General features: G+C 41.7%; 1 protein-coding gene across 1 annotated transcript in view; it reads left to right on the top strand.

Annotated features, from left to right (window-relative positions):
* The first annotated feature begins 3,014 nt into the window (after window positions 1-3,014).
* MTTP (microsomal triglyceride transfer protein) overlaps window positions 3,015-25,656 on the top strand; it is a 29,019-nt gene continuing 6,377 nt past the window's right edge. The window contains exons 1-15 of the mRNA XM_074865102.1: window positions 3,015-3,085; window positions 8,383-8,570; window positions 9,150-9,293; window positions 11,241-11,348; window positions 12,103-12,219; window positions 13,403-13,542; window positions 14,398-14,548; window positions 17,877-18,034; window positions 18,901-19,069; window positions 19,652-19,759; window positions 20,750-20,962; window positions 22,042-22,253; window positions 22,894-22,991; window positions 23,093-23,214; window positions 23,997-24,224. Of these exons, the coding sequence (XP_074721203.1) occupies window positions 3,025-3,085; window positions 8,383-8,570; window positions 9,150-9,293; window positions 11,241-11,348; window positions 12,103-12,219; window positions 13,403-13,542; window positions 14,398-14,548; window positions 17,877-18,034; window positions 18,901-19,069; window positions 19,652-19,759; window positions 20,750-20,962; window positions 22,042-22,253; window positions 22,894-22,991; window positions 23,093-23,214; window positions 23,997-24,224 (2,217 nt within the window). The 5' untranslated portion in view covers window positions 3,015-3,024. The remainder of the gene's footprint in view (window positions 3,086-8,382; window positions 8,571-9,149; window positions 9,294-11,240; window positions 11,349-12,102; window positions 12,220-13,402; window positions 13,543-14,397; window positions 14,549-17,876; window positions 18,035-18,900; window positions 19,070-19,651; window positions 19,760-20,749; window positions 20,963-22,041; window positions 22,254-22,893; window positions 22,992-23,092; window positions 23,215-23,996; window positions 24,225-25,656) is intronic.

The following is a 25,656-nucleotide window of genomic DNA, read 5'->3' on the forward strand; positions in this document are numbered from 1 at the left end:
ATTTTGATTTATAAATCTGTTTTTCTCACATTGCACTTTCCAAGCAGCAGTATTGGTAATCCAGAGCCCTATGTCCTCGGACACGAATACAGGGTAATGCAATATTTCAGAAGTCTGCCAAGTGCCAAGTGGTGACAAAGCAAAATGAAGACCTGAGCAATTGCAAATATTGAGAAAGAGCTGTCTAACTGAATTTCATTATTTTGATAGAGCCAAAACATGACTATTCAAGATGGTCATTCAAATGGTGAGTTCCCCCCCCCCCCAGCAACAGAACAAACTCAACGTGCCATAGCTTAAAACTGCATATCAAAGCATTTTGTATAAACAGCACTGCAGGTCAAGAGGCAGAGCATGGAGAGAGCAAAAAAGATACTCTGTGGAGGCTCGGGTGGGGACACAGACATCACTCTGTGGGCCAGGTCTGACTGCAGCACTCTTGGGGCAAGGCTTAGGATGCAAGTGACACGCACAACTCACCTTTAGCCAGTGGCTTGGCTGGGCATCTCCCTTCTCCCTGTCCCCCGTGGCAGAAACAGGGGGCGTTTTATTCACCAAAGCAGTGGGAGCTGGGGCACCTAGGGACCAGCTGAAGGCCAGAGATGGACTTGGGTGCTTAGGTGCACAGAGCTGAAAGTTTGAGTTGAAAACTGAGATCTTCACACTGTTGCTTGAGAAGACAAAAACATTTTGTTGACCTCAGGAGATGTGAGGAAATCTCATTAGTTTTATTAGGTCATATAAAGATATGAGCCTTATAGTTTGGACTCTGGAAGATGTGCAGCAACAGTAATACTTTGACCCCAGTACATATGCCAGCATGGCGTGAAGCATACATTAGGGGCTGATCCTGCAACCTCTGCGTGTAGTGGACTTTGGTGGGCACAACACTTCTTTCATTGATGTAATCTGACTTCAAGGAAGTCACTGCTGATTTATGCCAGCCGTAGCTGAGGTGAGGCTCAGGTCTCCTGTTTTTAAGACATTTGAAGAAAATACCAAGTATGCGTTAGAGGTGTGTATATAGGTGTGTATATGTATATGCATGTGGAAATGTATGTACACTATTTCTCCACATGATGGTTACACCCTCGTTCTGTAACTGACACTACTACAGTGGAGTCCAAAGAGATATGCTGATTTACCTCAGCAGGGGATCTGGCCTCTGGTATCCTACTGTTTGAGAGACCCTTTTTTAAAATAACTTTATTTCAAGGAAGAAATACATTTCCTGTGTCCCGAGAGTGGAAGAAGACAATTGCTCTTCTCCAGACTGCAGACCAACATCAGCTCCTCCTCGTGAGTGAAGTGTCAATGTTGCATTTCCAAAGCAGGACCCATACCACTGGTCTCTCTCTAGCCAGAGTTGGTTTTGCACACAGGTAGTGTCCATATTTTCTTCAAAAAAGCACAGAAAACTTGGCAAGCTCCTTGTTCACCATGCACAGCAAAAGGATCAGCTGGAGTCCTCTGCCTCAGTCCCTTGAATTCAGGAGCATGTCACAGCCTGCACCAGGGAAGCAGCATAAATAACTACAAATTGGGGAGAAGCAGTAGCAGTCCGCAGGGTTTCCTACTAATCTCCTCCTTCCCACACGCACACACACGCACACTCAACACGTGAAGAGCTCCCGTGAGGACTTCCACAAGGTGCAGTGAGATGAATGCGAGTAAGGAGCATTGGCATGGACCTGTTGTTTCCCGCTGCTGGGTGATGATTGACAACCATGGTGCTCGGCTTCTCTTTTACCTCAAGGTGACAAAGGAGACATTTCTACCACTCGAGGCGAAGGCTGTTCTCACCTTACGATGCCTTACTAATACTAATACAGAGGAGCTGGGGGCAGAAATGGCCTGCTGGAAGCAGCTAAACACAGCCTGGGACAGCACTGGTTCAGTCAGGATGTTTGTAGCTCACAGTCTTGCTAAAGCAACCTCTGGAAGTGGAGCGAAAGAGTGTGGTGATGGCTCACAGGTGTGCCTCCTCTACAAGCAAGACCAAATCCTCCCCCGCTGCAGAGACAGGGAGGCTTCATATGCTGGGGGAGAGGGTGCCCCATTGCAGGCTGTGACAGCCAGGGTGTGCCAAGGAATGTGGGGGGGGTGACATACTGCCCCACTGTCCTCTGAGGGACAAGGAGGTCCTATAGCGAGCCATGTGACCATGAGGCTTAGTGCAAGATGGCTTGGGATTTACTCTCAGAGGAGACGGGGAAGTGCATGGGTTAGTCAGCTGGGGGCTTTTCAGTGGAGGTGGTGAAATGAGTCTGAGAAAAGAGGAAAATAGGGGTGAAAAGGAGGGCTTGCTTTGCCCTGCTCCAAGACCCAGCCAAGCAGATACTCTTCACTGAGGTGGGACAGAATGGCTGGTTTATCTCATCTTTTCGGTCTCCAACCTCTGCCACTGCAATAATGTAAGATGGGGGACGGGGCTGCTGAAAGAGAAAGACCTTATTTGTTATGATACAATATAGCAGGAACTGACACCACATCTGAGTCTCCGTAACGAAGTAGCATCACTTTTTAGGATGGCACTGATAAATCTCATGTACTTCTGCTTCCAGGAAGACCCTTAAAAAGCATGTGCCTCTGGGGTTGGTCACAGAGTTGACACAAGACAGTGGAGACTGGTCAGGATTTGGCCCCTGGCTGCCACAGACCTGATTGCCCTTTTGGTCAGGCAAAGGAGGAGTGGCAGGATCTCCTGGTCCTGCCAGGACTGGAGGTGGGCTCCCCCACTCAGAAATGTGGCTGTGTGGGCTCAGTATTCAAAAATGAAAGCCGAGGTGATCGATAAAATGGGGTAGAAACCACCAGTTACCTCAGTTCTTAATAATTAACTGGAAGTCCTTTGATGAACTTAGTACCTGAGTGTGGAATTTGGAATCTGACCTTTACTACATCTAGATAAACAGTGTGGCCGACCTGGCAGATCTCTCTGCAAGTGCCTCTCCACTCTCAGGAGCTCACTTCTTGGAGGCTCTCACACTTCATGCTGCAGTCAGGAGCTTGGAGGAGTCCAGCATGATTCTTCTTACCGTGCTGTTCCTTTGCATCATTTCCACCTACTCAGCTTCTGTTAAAGGTAGGTCTGTAATGGGCTTGGTTCAGCTTTTGGCTTAGTGAAGGCACAACCACTGTGTGTATGCAGATCTGTTTTGCATAAAAAATTATCATCTTGTCCATCTTTGAGTAATACAAAATGTGTTTAAAAATTACAAAGGTTTAAGCACCTGTGGCATTCATGTCAGCAGGGGGGATGGAGGAGACAATGTTTTCAGGTGCACAGGGCCAGCGTGTGAGCCAGGAGACTGAGGATCTTGACCTTGCTTAGTCAGGACATGCTGTGGGGGCACTGACTTGAAAGGGACCATTCACATGCTCAAAAGTTAAACACACAGAAGTGCTCTGGTGGAGCAGAGCCAGGAAGTGCTCAGGGATCTCCAGGTTTCAGCTTCTGAGCAGTTGACTCAGCTATCACTGAAGTCAATAACAAGCATCCCATTAATTTCATGGGGAGCTTGCTCTGCAATAAGTCATGAAAACCTGGATGTCTGCACAAGCCCTGGGAGCAGGGCTTTACTCAGGTGTCCTGACAAAGGTCAAGGGTATGAAATCTGGAGACTGCCTGCTTCAGCAGTGCCAGTGTATGATGCGAAGAAAGGTGTCTTTAGTTATAGCCCTTCGTGTACAACCTGACATTAAATTTAGAGGAGCAGCAACCTTAAAACATGAGCCGACACCTAGTTTTTAGTTTAATGAGGATGTCCTCATCATGATGAAGAGTAGAGGGGACACGCCATCCTAGGTTAAACTGTTAAAAAGGCTGTAGCGTTGCTCTCATGTGTGCCTCCTCTTGCTCCCTGCAGGGGATCCAGGACACTGTATCTGTGTAATCACAGAGCAGCAACCTTCCTCCCTACCTCTGTACCCCCTTACACCAAGAGTTATAAAGCAGACAAGTTTGCAGGCAGTTCCTCTACCCATGAGTGTATTTCATGAGACTGCCTAGTAACATTTATGGCTAGATACCAACATGCCAGATTTCTGGTGTCTGCTCGTTCCAGCTTCTCCTTAACATAAATTAAGCAGAGCTGCTTCTCAATGTGAAGTAATATTTGCTTGTCACTTTACATCCCCAGGGTACTAAACAAGCATTTTCTCATCAATTAGTCCTCCCTTCAGCTCTGCAACATCTCATGTCTCTTGTGCAGAGAGATTGAGAGCTAAATTACTGGCCCAAAGGCCACTTAGTGCCTTAGTGACAGAGTTGGGGTTAGGATGAGTGTTTTACCTTTCCACCAGGCTTTTTGGAAATATTGAAGAAATATTATTTTCTTTTAAGTCACCTAGATCAGCATGCATGAAAATTTCTTACTGCAGTTCCACTTGAAAAATGTTTTCAAAGCAGCGGATGGGTTTTGCTTTTTAAAGCTATCTGGATTCAGAAACAGTGGCAAATATAATTTATGAAGGTAGAGCCAGCAAGTAGTTAGAGATGCACATGCTGTGCATGCCATATGTATTAATAAAAGGCACAGGACTTGACAGCTGTCTCTACTCATGCAGTGTAACCTTCTGTATTATACAGTATCATGATTTAATTATAGACTTGGCATGTTACCCTTAATGACAGACACTTAACATTACTAGTCAAACTATGTGTTATGCACTCCACATTGAAAGCAGGCACTTCTGACCCCAAGAGAGCATGGCCAATTGCAGTCTTTATGTCCATCTCTCCTCCCTTCTCAGTCAGTGGGACATTTGCCATCAGCTGAAATGGCAATGGCTATACAGGCAGCAAGGATCCCAGTGCTGTGCTGAATACAAAGGAAAGAGCTTCTAAAGGCAGGTTGTTGTGAGTTTTTTTTAAGAAAAGTTTCTATCAGAAAGGTGTAGGAATATTTCTTTTTAAATAGTACCAGTGTTCTCTTCATGAAAGGTGGCACGAATATTTAGTTATGCTGTTTTGAATATTGGTTCTGGGCAGTGACACTGTGTCTCTGTCCCTCAGCCACCAGTATCCCCCTTGCCTCTCAAACTGATCATGCTATCCAGTTGTCTCTCTTGGCTTCCCCAGGGGTAAGTGCTAACTCCTCAGGACTGCCTTCAGTACTGCCTCATCCCTTCTGCTTCTCTTATCTTGATCCACTGCCAGCTCACCCTTTTCTATCAGTGACACCAGTCTCACAACTAAAGGTGTCTTCTGCCCTGGCTCCTGCAGTGTTTTCCACATATGAAATGGTGAAAGCTTTCAGAACCTAATATTCTTCTAGTGCCCATAAATACTTTGCAATTATTCATCTCTTCCACGACACTTGCAAGAAGCTGCTGCATTATTTGCTCTTCTGTTTCCTTCAGGATGGAACAGCTTATTTATATGTGGGGACAAATATGCTAAAAGGGAGGGAGAGGGAAGGAACTCTTGCAAAAGGAAAAGAAGATCTATGGGTTGAGCTGCGGGAAAAGGAAGAGAATAGGTGAAAGGTGCTTTTAGTTGAAAAGAGAGAGGGAGCAAAACCACAAACATCCACCTTAACTAATAAGACACATGTCTTTCAGCACCCAGATCATTTTCCTTGGACATGCTTTTCCCCCACCTTTTATCTTTAGATGGGACTGTGTCACTCTCTGTGTTTAGAAAGCACCTAGTGGGTGGCATTGATAAAAATCTCAGCTGATACTAAATCATTAGCACTGCTGTTTCTGCTGCAAATGAAGGACATTTTGAACCGGGAAGCAACCAGCTCTGAGGTACTGCAAGGAACCAGGGGTGTCCCTGAAAGGCACAGCCATCTCTGGGCAGGCACAAAGCACCCTCTGCTTTCAAGGGCAAGGTCACTTCAAGTCTAGAGGAGTGAGGAGAATTGTGGAATTGGCTAGGAAATTCACAGTAAACCTGAAGGAAGGATTGTATGATGCCTCTTGGTGACTTTGTTTTGAAGCAGACACACAAGACATGCAAAACCAGAAGAGCCCTGTCATGCTAACATTAATGCTTCAGCCTCCCTGCAAAAAAATCAATAGTTACAGCTTTAAGCTCTCACATGCAAACAGGCTGCTCCCCCTGGGATTACCAAACTTGCTGCACCACATCTCCAGCTGGTGTAAAGCATAAATTAGTTTAGTTCTGTGTAGTTTTGCCAGTTTATGCAACTTGCAGACCCAACTTGGTGGGGTCGCTGTTTTTCTCAGGGAAAGGTTCTTTGAAGCTGACCTTAATCTACTCCTACGACATCTGAGCAAACAGGGGAAGGAAGTGAGCAAAACCTTAAAAAAAGGGGTTTTTTGATTCTATGAGCACTGTAGAATATATCTGTCCAGCCATGATGGAACTACACTCTGTGCCTACTTAATTGGGATTTAAAATCTGAGAGTGAAATAAGAAAATACTTTGGTTTTCCTTTTTACTAGTGCAGTGATTTGAAATTTATTTAAGAGTCAGATAAAAAACTGAGGGACATGACATAAATCAAGATAGCCTGTTGATTCTCTGCAAGGGACTTTGAACACACTGATTACATTACAGCATACTTAAGAATTTGTCTGAGATGTTTTGATAGATTTTTCTTCTTTTTTTTTGTTTTTCCTGCACTTGTCATAAGACTGAGATGCATCTCCCTGAGGACAGCACTTTGCTTTTCTTAGATTAACTCTGTTGTGAAGTTGTCATTTCTGCTCTGTACCTCCTGAACTTTGTGAAGAAATTCCCAATGGATTCAGTGGTGCAGCGTTTGGGTCTGAGAGGCTAGTGCTGTGCTGCTTACAGATAGCAGCTAAGGTCACTGTATGTCTATTTGCTTTGTGGATGTAAAAGCACTTTGTGTTCAGCCAGCTTCTCCCTTCCCTTCCCTTCCCTTCCCTTCCCTTCCCTTCCCTTCCCTTCCCTTCCCTTCCCTTCCCTTCCCTTCCCTTCCCTTCCCTTCCCTTCCCTTCCCTTCCCTTCCCTTCCCTTCCCTTCCCTTCCCTTCCCTTCCCTTCCCTTCCCTTCCCTTCCCTTCCCTTCCCTTCCCTTCCCTTCCCTTCCCTTCCCTTCCCTTCCCTTCCCTTCCCTTCCCTTCCCTTCCCTTCCCTTCCCTTCCCTTCCCTTCCCTTCCCTTCCCTTCCCTTCCCTTCCCTTCCCTTCCCTTCCCTTCCCTTCCCTTCCCTTCCCTTCCCTTCCCTTCCCTTCCCTTCCCTTCCCTTCCCTTCCCTTCCCTTCCCTTCCCTTCCCTTCCCTTCCCTTCCCTTCCCTTCCCTTCCCTTCCCTTCCCTTCCCTTCCCTTCCCTTCCCTTCCCTTCCCTTCCCTTCCCTTCCCTTCCCTCCCCTCCCCTCCCCTCCCCTCCCCTCCCCTCCCCTCCCCTCCCCAACTTCATCAGCTTTTCTTGTGTGGAAGAGACCTTTGTAGCCACCTGCATCAGAGGAGGGAAGCCCTTGAAAGCAGTGAAAAGGGATGCTATGTATACCCTTTGTGACAAAATATTTACAGGGTATTCAAGAAGAAATTGATTTTCCTTAGCCACAGATTTTAGGGCCTGGTCTTAATTCCTGTGCCTGAGGCTGGGTAGAGTTGTAACACTGGTGCCACACATTCCCCACATGGCTGTGCATGACAGAAATGAAAGAGAAGTTAGGAAAAGCTGTGGTAGTGAGTAGTTTTATAAAGGAAAAATAAAAGTAGTTTGTATACTACAGATTTCATTTACACTAACAAGAGTGCAACTGAATCCCTAGGGAACAGTCCATGCAGATGGAAATGGCATCATAAATTGGGTATGCAAATTGCATTTATGCTAGAATTTGGTTTTTATATCCTTTAAAATACATCAACTAACAGCAGTGGCACAGCTATGGGGACAATTATTTAGTTTAAAGAACAAGGGCTTAATTATTTAATCTAAAAATTATTTCTTCAGTGTCTTCATTATATTCATGTCACCCCTGGGCAAGGCTCTCAATGGAAAGATTCCCAGTAAAAGTGCAAGAGATGCAGAGAACAATTTCTGTTGATTCCAACAGATTATGTCAGTGCATTTCAATTTGCTAAGCACACAAATTGCCTGATTAATTACAGTATTTTGAGTTGCAAATAATTTTGGATTAATTTCTAATGCTAACATATCCAAAGTAAAGAATTTGACTCTCTTTTATTTATTTAAGTGCAGAGCTAGAACAAAGGATTTTGTGGACATTCTTCTCTTAAATATATAAGATTAGTGTCAACTTAATCAGAAAAAAAACCCAGCTGCTCCAGTGAGACAGCCTCTGTAATCAAGGGTAGCATGATCAGTCCCATAAATCTTTTGTTAGCAATTAAATTTTTAATTTTTCTGAAGATGTTTTTTAGAGAAAACGACATATGATTGTGAGTTAAAACACTGTTTTTGCTTTCCAAACAGGGCACACTACTGGACCAAGCTTAAATAATGACAAGCTATATAAATTTGCATACTCAGCTGAAGTGTATGTCGATCGGGTGAAAGCATCGCTGCAGAAAAGTGCAGGATACCGGTTTTCATCTGGTGTGGATGTCAACCTCTTATGGAGAAATCCTGACAATGATGATGATCAGTTGGTCAAAGTTATGGTAATTAATGCCATCAGACAACTTAGAACATTCCCAAACTTTACTGCATTTATCTAACTGTTAATCTAATCTTGAAGTATTCATTTTCAGATGAGCTAAATCTTTCATTCTTCTCTAGTCTCATGAACTAAAACCAGCTTCTTTGATAAACTGATTTCTATAGAATAAGACTTCACAGGAATATATCTAACATCATAAACCAGAACTTCAGAGTATCTCCTATATTTTGAAATTGCTTTATACAGCTTCTATAGCTTCAAACAACTGGTGTGCAAGCACCTACCTCAGGGGCAAGAGGTTGTCTGAAGTCCTTGGTTCTAGCTGCAAATCATGACATTTGCTAAATACAAACTGGGTTTGGTACTTACTTTTATGGTGAGTTTTTCTGCTGCTTATTTCCCCAATGGTGAGTGCTGGTTTCTTTTGAAAACATAGACATAGTAATCATGAAAGATTAAGGATCAGAACCAGATATGAAGAAATAAAAAAGATATATTACATGATTTAGTCTATCCAGCCTACCCCAGGCCAATGCTAGACTGCTCTCTACACAAATTTTATCTGCTTTTACTTTGCTAGATAAGAGATGTTAAAGTTGAAAATGTGAATGAACGTCCAGCTGCTAAAAACATCTTCAAAGGAAAAAGCACAGAGAAGATCATCGGGAAAGAATATCTGGAAGCTTTACAGAGGCCCATAGTTCTTGAGCTAGTCCGTGGAAAAGTAAGACCCTGTCTTTTAAAATTCAATCCCTGCAGAAACCTGAGACAGCTCTTTTCTTACAGGCTTGGAGAATTTACCGATTCACTATCCTCTCAGTGTTCTTAATATGCCATTGTGTCCTCTCTTTCTATATGAGATAAAATAGTTTAGAACAGACTGTAAGGTACCTGCATGAGTGGCCCTTCCAGCACAAGCCTCTTGTGCATTAACAACACCATACAGTATGGAAGTAACCAACAGATTGGCCACATGGGTACACGTGTAGATATATGCATAATTGCTGTGTAAGATTTGCGCTGTTGACTTCAGTGAGGCCAGGATTTTACCCAAAGTCTGAAGGCAGAAAAGGAGATATAGTTTGTCATGAGGGAGGTTATACCAAGTCTGTGAGAAACAGTGTTAATCACTTTAAACCCTTATCAAATACTTTAGCATATCTGCTTTTCCCACCTCTCTGGCTTGCTTATTTACTTCAGTATCACTTGCAGTTTCAACAGTCCCAAGTTAAAGAGCTTGATGCTGAAAGAGCTGCAGCCTTTCATGTTGTTCCTCTACTGGGAAACTGTCTCCAAAAATCAGAAGCAAAGGGACAGGGAGCTCAGTGTATGCCTGGGTTTTATAGACTGCCCTGAGAAAGCACCAAACCACCGTCCCACCACAGGAGCACCCAGGCCCAGTTGTAGCTCTGAGTCCCAGTTTTGCTCAGAAGGGGATTCTAGTAAATCCATCTCCCCTTCTTTTTCTCTGCAGAGCTGCTCATTTGTTCCCTTGCACTCAGCCTGGCTGCTACTGCCTCCTCTCCACTCTCCTTCACCCTCTTGTTGCTTGTTACATTAAGTCAACAGCCCTGCTCTTTGCAGCCCGAGCAATGCTCGGCAGGTGGGACGTAGGCAGAGGGGCAGTGAGAAAGAAGGAAGGTTGAAGGTCACACTCCCTTTTCTCTTCTCCAGTGCAGATTGAGGGCTGTGACACCCTATCCCAGCAGGATCTTTACCTCCTGCTGTAAATAGGCACTGAGCACATACCCTGGCCGGCAGCTCAGCCTGCTGAATTACAGCTGCTATCAGGCCTGCTCAGTAACTTTCAGACTCAGCCTTGTCATCAGTTTTACACAACATAAAAAGAAACAGGACAGCACTGTCTCCCAACTGTACACATCCCTAAATGACAACAGAGGTATCAGAAGAACACAGTCAAAATGTATCTGCTCCTAAACCATTAATCAGTTCACATGCTAAGATTGAGATGTACTGTTAAAAACTTGGGCTTTTTCTCAGGTAATAGGGTCTGTACACTCCTTTTATGACCTCTGTGCTGTAATACTTTCATCCCTGGCACAGTGATGACTTTCACTTTCGAGGGTTGCCCCAAGAAAGCATGCTGATTGTACTTACATTTCCTGAAAAAAACTGAACTTTTAAAGCACCTTGAATAAAAAATGGAGGTGCAAAGTCTCGTTACCAGAGGAGAGGCTCAAGTGCAACAGTTGACCCATGAAGTGCAAAGGTTGTGATGTGTTTGACACGTCATTTAAGTCATTCTAACTGTGATTTACCTCTGATTCACACTGGATTTTTGTAACCTGTGATTAAAGTGCAACAGATAGTATTCCCCTGTGGGAATGGATTATTTGAGGATTATGCAGAAAAATGACCCACTTGTGAAATTATGTAAAGTTTCTCATTTCCCTTCTAAATTCTCTCTAATTAGCAGGAGGAAAGATGCTCACTGCTCTGAAACTGTACTTAGGTACAGCTGAAGTCCGAAACATATTTGTACTGTTATCAGCAGGCCCTGCAGCCCCGGGAGTTTGCTTGAATAGGTGCAACAGGTCCAATTCAGCTTCCTAATCAGAAAAAAAGTAAAGGGAGTTTTTCTAGAGAGGATCGTCACTATTCCTTTCTTGTTTAACCAGATCTGTTATATGCTTGTTTTTTATTCCTACAGGTCAAAAACTTCTACTCATATCAAAATGAACCTGGTTTTACTCAAAATATTAAGAGAGGTCTGGCTAGCCTTTTCCAGCTACAGCTGCACTCTGGTGATGTCCGTGAGGTATGGTGCTATATCTGGCAAGATAATCATCATCATAGAAACAGGCAAAGCCCAGTCTGCTCTGAAAGGCAGACCTGTGGCTCCTGCTGACTTCAGAAGGAATGAACAGTGACAGAAATCAGCCTTTTGATCGCATTTGAGATTGGGGATGTAAGGATGACTAGTCTGAATATTGGGTGACACAAGTCAAGTTGCTGCAATTAATGTAAAGAGTTGGTGAAGTCCATTTGATTTAAAATGCTTTTATCAATTTAGCAGAATTTGGTAATAAATCAACTTAAACCAGGTCACTATAAAAGAGATTATACTGATGTTTAGAGTTGGTCGATTCCTAAGCTCAAATCAATGGATTAGGCCATTTTAAATCAGAGTATCCACACAAAGTTAGCAATGGTTTAGATGCATCCATTTAACCTGCATTACATTGTTAAATTTCTACATCTGTCCACATGAGCAAAGCTGGAGTTTAACTTAAATTTGTGAGCATAGTGCCAGCTGCCAGGTGTTTCCTATTTTTTTTTTTAAACAAACGTTGTTACTTTCCTTCATAGCCATCTAATGAAAAGTACCCCTGCCTATCCAAAGCAGGTAGTTAGAAACACCGATACCTTCAAAACAGGCAAATAAACCCAAACAGTGCAGCATCTCAGGTACAGGATTCCAACAATGGAGAAAATGGTTCATCTTTAGAAGGTGTTCTGGGGTCCCAAAAATAAATTCAAGAAAGTGTCCTAATCTAACTCTTTGTTCCAAGGTGGACATATCTGGGAAATGCAATACTACTTACCAGGTGCGGCAAGATCAAGTGACTAAAATAAAAGCCCTGGACTCCTGTGAAATAGAAAAACAAGGATTTACCAGCCACAACCAGGTATGATTTCTTTAACAAAATAAAATCTGTTCTGTCTATTTAAAATATATTCTTAGTAGCTACTACTCATTTTCTCAAAAGTACTTTCTTCCATTACAAAAAGCAAATTCTGCATGTACATTTTGTAGTACTACTAGGACAAATTTCATATGTAGTACCCATGGGGAGAAAAGGGTACGGATTCTCCTCGTGTGTAACCCACCTTGGCTCAGGTGACATTGAGTACAGCACACCAATCTGCGTAATTTTTGGGTATCATCCATAACATATTTTAGTTTCTATGCACATTTACAGCGCTTTTGTCCTGGCTGTACTGAAATTTTAATCAACGTGAGACTTCTTTTTAATTTGGAGGAAAATACTAGATACAGTCACAGTCATAGTGACAACAGTAACCTTTTTCCCAGCTGCTAAGTCACAGAGTTTAGTGCATACTATAAATGCCAGGCAAGATGCTGACTCCTGAATGGAGCCCAGTCAGGATTGCCCAGAAGGTCAAAGGCTTCCCTAATGCACAGGGGCAATGTAGGAGATGTGCCATAGAGGTAACTGAAGCCCTGCTATGGCCTTAATGTCCTCCACTACTAGTAAATGGCTTTCTAAGCAGTTACTACTGAGTGCAGGCTGGACACGTGCTGAAGGCACTGGGATTCTCTGCATCAGAAACTGACCTTTCTCAGCTCAAAGAAGTACAAAGGTAGCACACGCGCTGTTAATAAACTGCCTTAACACTATGACTGAATTCCTGATTTTCACACTTGCCACAAATACTTCACCTTGTATACAAACAGATCTAACAAGGTGGCTGACTTTGCTTCTTGGGTGTGAACATGACAATCCTATTTACAAGACATTTCTTATCTTATTTAAAGTGTATTTTTAACTAAATGTAGTACCAGGCATTTTCTTAGTTGCGGCCTGCTCCATAACTTCCTCCCCTTTTTTTCCCCCCAGTACATATTGAATTTGAAACACATGGTGCAGAAGTGAAGTGCATGGCTTCTTGTTGCAGAAGGAATTCTTGAAAACCTGATCTATAGGCTTAGCTTGAGATGTCATCCCACATGCACCTTCCTCATTTGGCTCTATTTCATGATAAGTTTTGTCCTGATTGGGAACTGTGAGCTCTTTTCTCTGTTTATTGATCAGCCTTTTTTCTGGTTTATTTTTTAATTATTTTCAGATTTTAGATGTCAGTACAAAAGCCACATCTGCAACAATTTATGTGCTGGAAGACAGTTTCATTAAATCCATTAAGGCAGAAGAAAATTATGTTTTGCTTCTGAATTCCCGACGAAAAACAGGTGCCAAAATAGTTTCAAAGTAAGTTGGGCAATTTGACTGTCATTGATAGTAGCAGAACTAGTGGTTCAAGTCAGGTTATGTGTGTATGTCCTAGAGCATCAAGATTTAGGGCTGTAAACTCTCCAGGTAAGGATTTAGGTCTCTTTTGTATATGGTACCTTGTCCAACTTCGATTAAGGGCTCTACCATACTGCAAATAATAAATAATGGCATTAATAAGAAATTAAATGAAAACAGCTGGAATTGGCCAAAACATTTTAAGCAACACATTACTTCTGTATGTGTTCTGTTTCTGTGTCATCTCATTTCTTAAGAAATACTTGCAATGGATCTCCATTTCTAGTATGTGAAAGTTCAGAAATATAGAAGACAAAATCTGCTGCATAGAAAGGAAGCAACAGTGAAACCTAGATCTCTGTTAGACTCCAGACTCCCAAACCCTGAAAGTCTGGAGATACTCATACAAGATAAATGATTCAGGCATCTCCTTAGTATTATGATATTAAAAAAATATACATTCAAAAACTCACTTTCCAGATCTTCTAATGAACAAACATATGAAATATTTCAGAATGTATATTGTTACTGAAGGCTGTTTACCTGGTGCTATAAATTCATACTTTAGAAAGTCTATTATTTAGGCATTTTATGCCACATACCTCTAGCATTATTTCTGCTGGTATCACATACTTCTGTTACCTTAAAAAAACCATAGACTTGCCATGTTCTGAACATTTTAAAATAAGACTTCATTAAGTCGGTCTTCTATATTTTGGTCTGTGGAGGGGTTTTTTTATTTCCTCTTGCTATGGTTTCTGCATTTCTGCTCTAATGGTGGGACTCTAACGTTGTCTTCACTGTATGGATACACAGGCAGAGGCTGGAACTGAAGTCAGTACAAGCTGGCCCTGGACTGATCGCTGAGAAGCAAGTCACCAGTGTTATCAAGACCTTGGACTCCAGTTACACTGCCGTGCCACTAGTAGCAGAGCCAGTCAAATCCAAATGCAAAAAGTGTCCTTCAGTAAGTAAACACGGGCTCGTTGGACGTCAGGCCGGTTAGCTGAGCAGAACAAGCGTGAAGGAAGTTTCTGTCCAAGCAGCCCACTAGGAGAGGACTAACGTAGCAATATAAAATATGCCCTGGAGTGGGGAGCATGGTAGTTATGCAATGGTGCTCCACCGCACAGGGGTGTTTTAAGATCTTCCTCTAAAAGTGTTCTATTTCAAAGATTAAGTGCAGTATTTCTCAAGACTACTAGAAAATATAACACCCTTTTGTTTTATCTCATCTTTGCCAACCTTGAGTTGGCAGGAGCTTATTTCCTCTGGGTAATGGAGTGGGAAATGATTTTTAAGATGGTTGGCCAGTGTTTATAAACAATTCTGTCATGGAGAAGCTGAAATGCTCCTAGAAATTAAAGGTAGTTAACCATTCCATAGGCAGGCTACACATTTGTTGGTAATATATCTAGCCTCTTCTTACTGCCTGACCCTGAAGGAAGTCTTTTATTTAAAAGACTTTATAGGTATTTTATAAGTATAAAATGGGGCTTTAGTATTCTTGGCAGGTCCAATACTGTTCTTATTTTTCCCCATGGTAAAAAAAATGACCTTGTTTTTTTATATTTAAGACATCTAAAGACTACTAAGAGCTTGGTACTGTAAATGCACCATCTTTTGTTTTACTGATGCTGTTCATCATGCACTAATATAAATTGATACGGTGATTGTTAGCAAACAGTTTTAATGCTATTACCATTGTGGAATGAATTTAGGAGTGAATGGGAACATTAATTTAAAGATTATTATCCTCTGTCAGTTTTTGATAAGCAAGCTACGGCTTCTATTTAGCACACATAATTTTAATCCTTCAGAGATACTCCTTATGTGCACAAATACCTTACTATATTGGAACTTGCGCTAGCTATTTGGAAGTAGCTTTGCACTGTAATAATTTATTTTGTCTAATGCTTGTTGAGCCACAGAGAAGATACAAAATATGTTGGGGGAAATGAAATAGAAATGATGCTCTGTGTGTGCTGGAGCAGTTCTGAGTAGGGAACATCAAGGGATCTCAAACAGAGCAGGGACAGGTGCTTTTTCCCTGATTCTGCCCAGGGGTTTGTGCTGACCAATTTGTCACTTGGAACCAAGTTTGTCATAATAGTTATAGAGATAATTTCCAGACCAAGATAACAAACATAGGCTATAATTCCAGAGCACTGCCTGGGGACTGAGCTATGTCATTATAAACCTAATGGCACGATGAGAATGAAGTCCTGCTTTTTCACTGTATTTTACAGTAACTGCTATGAAAAGATGGGGCTCTATAAACAGAACACTGTATCCAAAGCAGCAACATAACATATGGTACTTATATATCATAGTATACATTAATGCCATGCTGACATGTATGCCCTTCAGTTTTATGTTTTCAAAACTCTTTTAAAATAACAGGTCTTATCTCTACCTTTATGAAATTGCTAACATAACCATTACTATCCCCACTTCACTGACAACAGCACTACCTTCTGTGAGGTTGTGGCCAACATTTGCATTTAAATTTAGGCCTAGATTTCTGTGTTTAGACATCATAAAGCATGCTCTTTTCAGAAGAGCTCATGGTTCTTACATTTTTTTTTGTGCTCATTGTTCCTACAGGAACAGATGCTTACCCCTTCTGAAACTGAGGTGGGTTTGTTCTGTCTTGTGCAGCCAACCTTTGTAGGTTGGTAAAGCAGCTTGTCAGGCACTGACATTCAAAACCAACTCCTGCTCAGTTTAGGACCTGTTGTTTTGGCTTGAATTTTCCTAGAGTGCCCACAGGACCTCTGGTCTGATCTCTTTGTCAGAGAGGCAGAGATTGGTGTCCGAGCTCCGCTGAGTTGCCATGTGAAAGTGCATGCATCTGTGCCTGAATCCTTAGGGTATTCAATCCAAACTGCCTGACATTCACATCAAAAGAATGAGGCCCCTTGCAAAAGTCAATTGTGAACGCTGTTTTTTAAAGTCATGGTCACTGCAGGAGGCAGCAGCTGCTCCTTGTAGCAGTTGAAGGGTTAGAGTACTCCCCCAAAGAGGAAGACTTGGTCTCCACTGAGTTTTGCTTGAGATGGCTCCAGCTCGCATCTCCCACCTTGTTTGTCTCTAGGGTATGGCCTAAGATGACTAAGAGCAGCCCACACAGCTGGGCTCTGCACAGGAGAAAATACAGGATTACTGAGGTTAGAGATATTTTGCTGGGCTATGGTGCAACTTCAACGGGGGGAATAGAAAGTGCCCCATATGTTTATCCAATTTCAGCTTATAATAGCCACACTGACCTTGGTGCTAAGCCCTAATCACCAGTTGAGGTTAACAGATCCATCTGTGCCTCGGAACACGAGCTCCTCCCAGCTGCTCATTAATCCTCAGGAAATATCCTATGTCTCAATCATCGTTGCCCAATTATTGTTTGTTACAGTTGATGGAAGTTGCACTCTGTACTGATGAATGATACTTCTATTTGCCAGCAGGTTCAAGTGTTATTGCCTAATACAAAACCCATGAAGAGGGGAAGTATTTTAGTAAAGGTCAGGTGGGTGCTAGTGTTATTTCGCACTTGGGAAAACTGCAGTAAACACTGCTGCAAAGAACAGATGAGTTTTCACCAAGGAATGTTCTCGATAATTTGAGATAACAAAGGCAAAGGCAAGCGAGAGAGGAAAGGTCAAAATACCTGCACCAGTTTCTTATGGGAGTGTATCTGCAAGGACAGGTATAAGTGCCTTGGTACCATGTTGGCTCATTCAGGTCAAAAATGTGGTGTGCGGAAATAAATATGGAAATAAATCCCTCCCAATCTTATTCAGGTTTATGAATAAGAAATGGAAATTACTTATGGGACATGTACTCCTGTTCCACACTAACCACTTACAAATTTACAATCTTCTAAGAAAAGACAATTTGTGAATTGGGGATTATGCATCTGCCACTTTTAAAAAATTGATTTAGGAGAAAATGGGAACAGAAGGCAAACACTGTATTCACCAGAAAGCACAGTAAATTTGCAAGAGAAGAGAATTCACCTTATTCCAGTTGCAGTATAAATAATCCTGTTTTGTTCCAAAATAAATTGCATTTAAGGCAATGTACATATCAGGAAAATACTGAAGTGTTGGAAGAAAGACAGCTATGGTAAGGTTTCAAAGATACTTATGCTGGGATATCATAAATCAAATAATACTTAGCTAAAGGATCAGCAATCTATTGGATTTCAGCTAATTTGAGCAATAGCTGGCCCACATATCTGATTTTGAGAACTGAAACCACAATCTGAGAGATTTGACATAATGTGAATTATTTTGCAGCTTTCCAAACACTGGCAGAGCATCAGAGAACATATGTATCCTGAAAAACTTTCCAAAGCCGAAGCAGCAAGAAGCTTTTTGTCCTTCATTCAGAACATCAGAAAAGCTACGAAAGAGGACATACTGAAGATTATTAGAAGTGAAACTAAAGAACTTCTGTAAGTCATCATGAACAAGCTTTCTAAAGGTTAAAGTTACTTAAAACTGCAGAAGAGCAAATTGCATGCAAACAGATTCAGTTCTACTGGTGATGTCCTAGCAGTGCAAAACCAGTATTCAGTACTGTCGACAGGAAAATGATTTTTTTTTAAAAAAGCTGTTTGTTCTTGTAGTGTAATATATTTGCAGCACACTGTTCAGCCACCAAGACTGTATCTACAATGCAAGGCAGATATGCTTTATACTCAAAGAACTACTTGTTCTGAAACACTCTAAAACTTGTTCTTGACTTGCCCATTTGTTTTCTTCAAATGGAAATACAGCAAAGGAGGGGATGGTTCATGCCTGGATATTGTCCTAATATTAGAGTTTGGGTGTGAACAGCACATGCGCCTACAATTGGGAGTTGGAAAGCATTTCCAAGTCCCACCATACAGTCAGGATCTTTCAAACAAATCATAGCAGTTGTTAACAATGGAGATAAACCTGAGAGTAACTCAGGTAACTTAGAAGCCTGTTCTCTAGTTGCCATTGCGTATGTAGAAATAAACCACTTTTTTCCACTTACAACCTTGTCCTCTAAACTTTAAGACACTCGGGATGGTTCTGTTTTTTTAATAATTTTTTTGTCCCATATTTGCATAAATTCAAATATTATTATTCATGAATATGAATAATTTCTGGAGTTCATCTACCATTTTGAGGTGGAATAATTCAGGGACACAGTTTTTTCCAACGAGTAAAAAATTCTATCTCTTACCTGCAACGAAGAGATCTTTCAGCACATTATCTTCTTTCTTTCTATATGCAGCAGTCTTTTCAGTATTTTCTAGCTCATTACAAATACATTTCCACTTCTTTGTAGTCCACAGGTAGTGGATGCCGTAACCTCTGCTCAGACCCCAGAATCGCTGGAGGCTGTACTGGAGTTTCTTGACTTTAAGGATACAAGCACTTCTGCCCTGCAGGAGAGATTCCTGTACGCCTGTGGATTTGCTTCTCACCCCAGTGAAGTGCTCCTGAAAACTTTAACAGTAAGTCAAAGGACAAAACAAATACAATGGAGTTAGTACTCTTGAGCTTCATCCCTGTCAAAGGGGAAGGGAAGAAGAAACGACTGTTACTGTTTCCAATTTTTCCTTTCTTTATCCCTTCCAGGGTTTCCTTTAAGTGTGCCAGTAGCATATAGCCTGGAAACAACAAAAATTCGTAGGTCCAGACTGAATTCTATTTACTTTATAAGATGTTATCAATATCTACTACTCAGAAAACAAACATAATTCTGAGCGTTACCAAAACAATTTGAGGATTGTTTGATTGTTGCCTTATCAAAGTCCTGTAACCATTTAATGCCCTTTTGTTATTTTTTAAACATAGCTTCAAAATGAATCTACTGTATGAGACACGGAATGTAACTCAAGGGAAAATGGCAGTCAGTTATTGTATATAATGACAGAGCAGTGCTCTGCTTCTCCTGAGCCCAGGCTGTTGTGGTCATCACTGCCTTTGCATTGCACTAATGTTCACAGGAAACAAGGGAGGGTTTTCAGCCCACTACAGACTGTGGTTTGTCATATTTAGACAGAGAGACTAACACCATTGCTTTTGCATAACAGGCTAAGTTCAAGGGTGATATTGCAAATGAAGAAATCAGAGAAACTCTTGTCATTGTCATGGGAGCGCTCATCAGAAAGCTGTGTGACAGAGAAGGCTGCAAGCTTCCAGTGAGTATCTGCTGTTCACTGCTGGCCAGACTCTGGTCTGCAACACACATGAATGATCCCTGCTGATGTTACTGGGAGAGCATGAGAGACATGGGAAGCATATTTCCCCGTTTTAAAATAAGACCATAAACTCCTATGTTTGATAGAGAGAGAATTTGAGGGGTATTTTTTATTATTATTAGTGACATCTACTTTGTCAGCTTTATGCTTTAATCTGGTCTCTTCCCATTTCTGCGTATTTCTCCCAGTTTGCCCCTGTTTGGCAGAACTTTTTCTCACTGCCTAGTCTGTCAGCTGAAGCAGTACTTGTGCTCCCTTGTCCAAAAGCTTTGCATGACCTCAGAGAAACACTGGCAAACTCGGGATCTATTTAATATTTGTCATCACCTTAGGTTATTTCAGCTCTGTGAAGAAAATTAATTGGTTCAAGTACACAAATCTGCCCCAAACATGCATAGAACAACCCAGGAGGAAGGCTACCACCTTGACCATGGATTGAGTACATGCTGTTGATAGAGGATGAGAATGATCAGACAGGGCGCTGCTGCCTGCTGGATCTGTGCTGTTTGGGATTGCAGCACATGGCTGAAAAGACGCGGAGCACCTGAATGTCCTTTAGGAATCCCTTTTTCCTTCCTCTGTTAATTGCCAAGCACTTATTATGTTATGAAGCACTGAAGAACACTTCCCTTGTCTTTTTTTGCGGGGACATGTTGGCCCCACGAGTAAGACCTGTGAAGCCCCTGAATCAGGGCAGGAGCAGCTAGCAAATGATAAATCTATGGATCAGGTGTCACTGTGGCTATAGCCGCTTTGGTTATGCTTGAAGGGAGCAATCAACACACAGTTTACAAATGACACCTTTGTTAACCCTATGCAATGATGCTTTGAAACAAAAACATGCTAAAACCCAGTCCTGCCACTCCTGCTTCTGCGAGGGAAAAAGGTAGGCTTATGATCACCATTTAAACATGCGTTGATTCTCTTTAGGCTGTTGTGGAAGCCAAAAGGCTGATTCTAAATAGACTGGAGAAAGCTAAGAAAGATGACAATGTGAGGATGTACCTGCTGGCACTGAAGAATGCACTCCTTCCCGAAGCAATTCCACTGCTTCTGAAGTATGCAGAGTCAGAAGAAGGGTCCATCAGCAATCTTGCTGCCACTGCCTTGCAGAGATATGAACCTTCTTTTCTCACCAAAGAGGTAAGAAAATACACTGCCCAAGAAAAGAAGTGCAAGAGACTGTATAGAACATAAAGTATAAATTTACAGAGTTCATTTGTCAGTCCCACTCTTTTTAAAGATGCCCCACATATGTTTTTTTTACGTCCAGGAAATGATTATACACACTTCAGTTCCATCCACAAAACTCTATACATTCCTGCTTGCCAAATCACAGCTCCCAGTCTGCCAGTGCTAGTCAGCCTTTGTCTCCACAGTCACACACAGCCATCGAAGGTGGCAGGCAGTATGCAGGGGAAACTGGTCTCCCTTTGCAAGAGCACTGCCCTCTCTGTGATGTACAGGAGCCATTAGGAACCTTGGGCACCTGCGTAACCCCTGCTCTTTCTTGTGCTTTCATAGAACCAGGGAGAATGCATGAAGTAAGAGAAGGGTAAAGTAGCTGCATCTTACCTTGCAGCCTTCAAGAGTAAGAGAAGACATACATAATAGCTGAACATGAGGTCCTGCCTCTGCTGCATTACGCTGCATCCTATTTCATACCTGCCGCTGGCAGCTGGGGCTGAAGTTGTCAGGGTGCTGCTCTGCAATGAACACGCCAGAGGCTGTTCTGTCAGCGGGGCTATATGCCTCTCCATGAACTTACCTGTAACAAAGATGTGTCACAACCTTCTCAGGGACATGAGGCCACCACAGGCACTACCTAGTAAATTAAAATTGCAAGATTCTTGATTTTTTTGAAGTACATATTCCCTTAACCATCAAGGAAATCTGTCTCTTGATCTTACCACTGCCACTGTATTTTGATCTTAGTGCTCCTACGTATTTACAGCCCCGCTGTGAAAATTAGTGTGGAAGGCTGTATTTGGACTGTGACTGAGACAACATAACAGATGCCCCACTTGCCCATGTAGTCACTGAGCTATACATGTCTCATACATTCCAAAAGGACCAGGAAGAACACAGTGCTGCAAATATATCCTTATGTATTCCCCTTAGCTATGGCGCTAGGTTAAACTGATATTATAAACGAGATTCCAGTCTGTACTTTGCCCACTCATCTGTGTGAGCACTGGCTGAATGATCTGTTTCCTGATCAGGTGAAGGAAACAATGAACAGGATTTACCACCAGAACCGTAAAGTCCACGAAAAGACAGTGCGAACCACTGCAGCTGCTATCATCTTAAGTAGTAACCCATCCTACATGGAAGTGAAAAACATCCTGCTCTCCATTGGTGAACTGCCTCTGGAAATGAACAAGTACATGCTCTCCATGATCCAAGATATACTTCACTTTGAAATGCCTTCAAGGTACATTATACAAGTTCAGTATAAATAAATACAGTTCATCCTTACTTCTTTGCAGAAACCCAAAGAACACACAGGTTCTCATGAATTACTACTGTAAAATTTAAGAAGAGTACAAACGGACACCTGATTTTGGTGTCACTTTTAAGTATTGATATTTCAGAATAAATCTCTGCATTTCAATGACATTCATTTAATAGCTATTCACATTTTCAGAGGCACCAATAAGAATTAGACATCTAACTTTCATTACTGTAAGAAATGTCATCTGTTGGTCTTAATTCTTTCAGTGGGGCCCTTGCTTTTTAAGAACCAGTGAACCAGAAAAATTTTAAACATCACAGCACTAGAATGAAAATAATCAAAATATCTCTTCTTCTCAACACCATTAATTTTCAAGCAAGACCTTTTCTTGCCTTTCTACCTGTGACTGCAGGGAGTAGCTGAAATTGGAAAAGAGACTCTGAGTTAGGACAGATTTTTAGTGGGAAAATGTGAGGGTTTTGAAGACCCTTTTTCCTACTGGGAAATTCACCCTCTCTCAAGTTAGATATTTCTACAGAACAGTAATACATTTGGTACCATAACATTTTTGTGTCTCTGTGGGGGTTTTTGTTTATTTGTTTGTTTTGCAATACCACAGCAAAACAGTTCGGCAAGTTCTGAAGGACATGCGGGCTCATAACTATGATCGCTTCTCCAAGATGGGCTCTTCCTCTGCCTACTCTGGCTATATTACACGTATGTAACCATGAAACTGCCTTTTAACCCTGTTTGTATTCCCAATCATTTGATTAATCCACTAGTTTAGTCACAGGTACCTTCTTCCTTTTTTAATTAAGGTGGTCCTGATGTATCATCCACATACAGCCTTGACATTCTCTATTCAGGCTCTGGCATTCTGAGGAGAAGTAACATGAACATCCATATTTTTGATAGAAATGCTGAACTTCATGCCAGCCAGGTAACTGCTATACTGTACCTCAAAACTAAGCCAGTATGTGGTCCTCTTCTTACAGCTTCTAAATCAATTCAGCTAATGCTTGCGATTTGCTGCACTGGACAGAGAACAAGACAGTAACAGGGAAAAAAGAAACTCACTACAGTCGATGAGGCACATGTTTGCCCTAAACAAAAAGACAGGTGTTTTGTTCTGTATCATATATCAAGTTCCATCTCTAGTTAAAGCCTATACTGTTTATCTGGTGTAATCAGTAAAAGCTTTGCAAGTTTGTAAAATCAAGTTCTGCGTTTCGGGTATAACATAGAATGGAAATACAAGGAGCAGATCAAATGTACAAACCAAAGAGATTTAAATTACATGCCTCTGTTTTGGACTTTTCTTAATGTTGGCAAGTACCTTTAATATTATAATCCTCCTAAATTTCTGCAGGACAAAAATTGTGCAGTGGAACATCTTCGGGTTTTACTCCTAGCTGTCTGTGGAAAATAGCCATATGAATAAAGGAAAATTTGTCTGAAAGAAAAGTAAGCTCAGGATTGTGATCTGCATGTGGGCAAATTCTGCCTGCATCTAAAGGGAAAAAACCATGCCATTAGATTATTTTATTTTCAATGTTTCTAGCTGCTCTGCCTAGTTCCCTTAAGTCTTAACCTCATATTTTTTCATCTACAACTACATCAATTAGAGTTAGGCTCTTAGAGATTAAGAAAATGTGTAGGGTTGCTAACAGCCTGGGTCAGGCAGAGTTTTGTCATTGATTCTGTATCACTGTTGCTTTTTAGGTGGTGATTGAAGCGCAAGGTTTGGAGTCCATAATAGCTGCAACTCCTGATGAAGGCGAGGAAAACCTGGACTCCTTTGCTGGCATGTCAGCCATTCTGTTTGATGTTCAACTCAGGCCAGTTACATTTTTCCAAGGGTACGGTGATTTAATGTCTAAAATGTTATCAGCAACTGGAGATCCCATTAACGTGGTGAAAGGACTCGTCCTCCTGACAGATTATTCACAGGTACTAACAGCACACTGTTTGCTTCTCTTTCTGTCTCTTAAGCACAGATGCTCCCTCCCCCACACCATTACTGTAGGACATACTATTTTCTTTCTTTTCAATACTGATAAACCTGATCACTGTGATATAGGCTTCTCTTACTATGGGAACAATAGAAAAGTCATATGTATTAAAAACCAGAATGAAATTACATGAAAAGCCATCTAGAACAAAGGTGAGAACAGTTATTCTAGAAAACAAAGTAACACTGAATAAAAGAAAATCCAGCAGAGTTTCCTGTAGAAAACTCATATCGCTATCAGCTATGGCCTCCCCTCCCACAGTTCTTGTAATACAGTATTGTCCCATGTGACCACCTAAGTTTTCCTCTTCACAAGTTGTCCAGAGACCTTATGTTCAATTAGGCAATTACTGTCAGGTACTGAATGAATGAATCATTGCTACTTGAACTTTCCTAGATAACTAACTTTCAAAGAACAATGCTAAGAAGTCCAAATTTAAAATGCTTATTGCTAGGCAAAACGAGGAATTATAATGAGGATTACACAGTTTTTATGCAATCATCACCCCAAATGGTCTGGTAATTTTATGCTTAAATGTAGACTCATATAAAATATAATTAGCTACGTAATGTATTATTAGAGGACTGAAAATCTAGACATTTCTATGAAAGTGCAGGGCCAGCATTTGGTTTGATATTTTTGTTCTTCCTAAGCAGGGATCTCCTTAGAACCTGTGGATTTAACAGCAGCACTCAGCTCATGAAACATCTGCAGGCTCAAACATTACTTTTTACTTTTCCCCTTTAATTCTTGGCAAAAGAAAATGCCAAAAGCAAATGATGAGAAAATCCAGTCTTATCAAAATTACACAGAAACAACCCCTGCACATGACAGCTGTCCCCACCCTGAACCCAGCTCAGCCCCTTTATAACAGTGTTATAAGCCTAGAGGGCTTCCCATGTAGTGCACAAATCGGCTAACTAAAGCTCATTCCAACAATGCTTTACAGTTCACACGCAGATTATGGGCAAAAAGTTTACCATGACTCATTTAACAGACTGCAGAGGTGAGAAAGATAATCATGTCCAGTCCTGAGCATATGAGCATGGTGCTTACAGAGCTAAATATTTCCAACTGCTGTGCATGCACCAAGCTCCATACATACCCTGGCTGAATCAGCTGGCCAGGGACCCCGAGAGCTCTGCCAACCAAATTCTGCACTCCTTGTCTTTGGAGAACCTCACAAAAGTCTGGGGCACACCAGGGCTGAGGCTGCCTGTCATTGTTAACAATATCAGGGTGTAACATTTTCAGTCAGTCACTGACTGTCTGGAAGCCTGGGCAGCAGTGTGATGAGATGGGATCCCACCCTGCTCTCTCTTGAATTGCCACTAGCACAGTTGCTGCCTCAGTTCTTTGGGACTCAAGCA

The sequence above is a fragment of the Strix uralensis genome, chromosome 4, assembly GCF_047716275.1.
Source record: "Strix uralensis isolate ZFMK-TIS-50842 chromosome 4, bStrUra1, whole genome shotgun sequence".
Taxonomy (NCBI): domain Eukaryota; kingdom Metazoa; phylum Chordata; class Aves; order Strigiformes; family Strigidae; genus Strix; species Strix uralensis.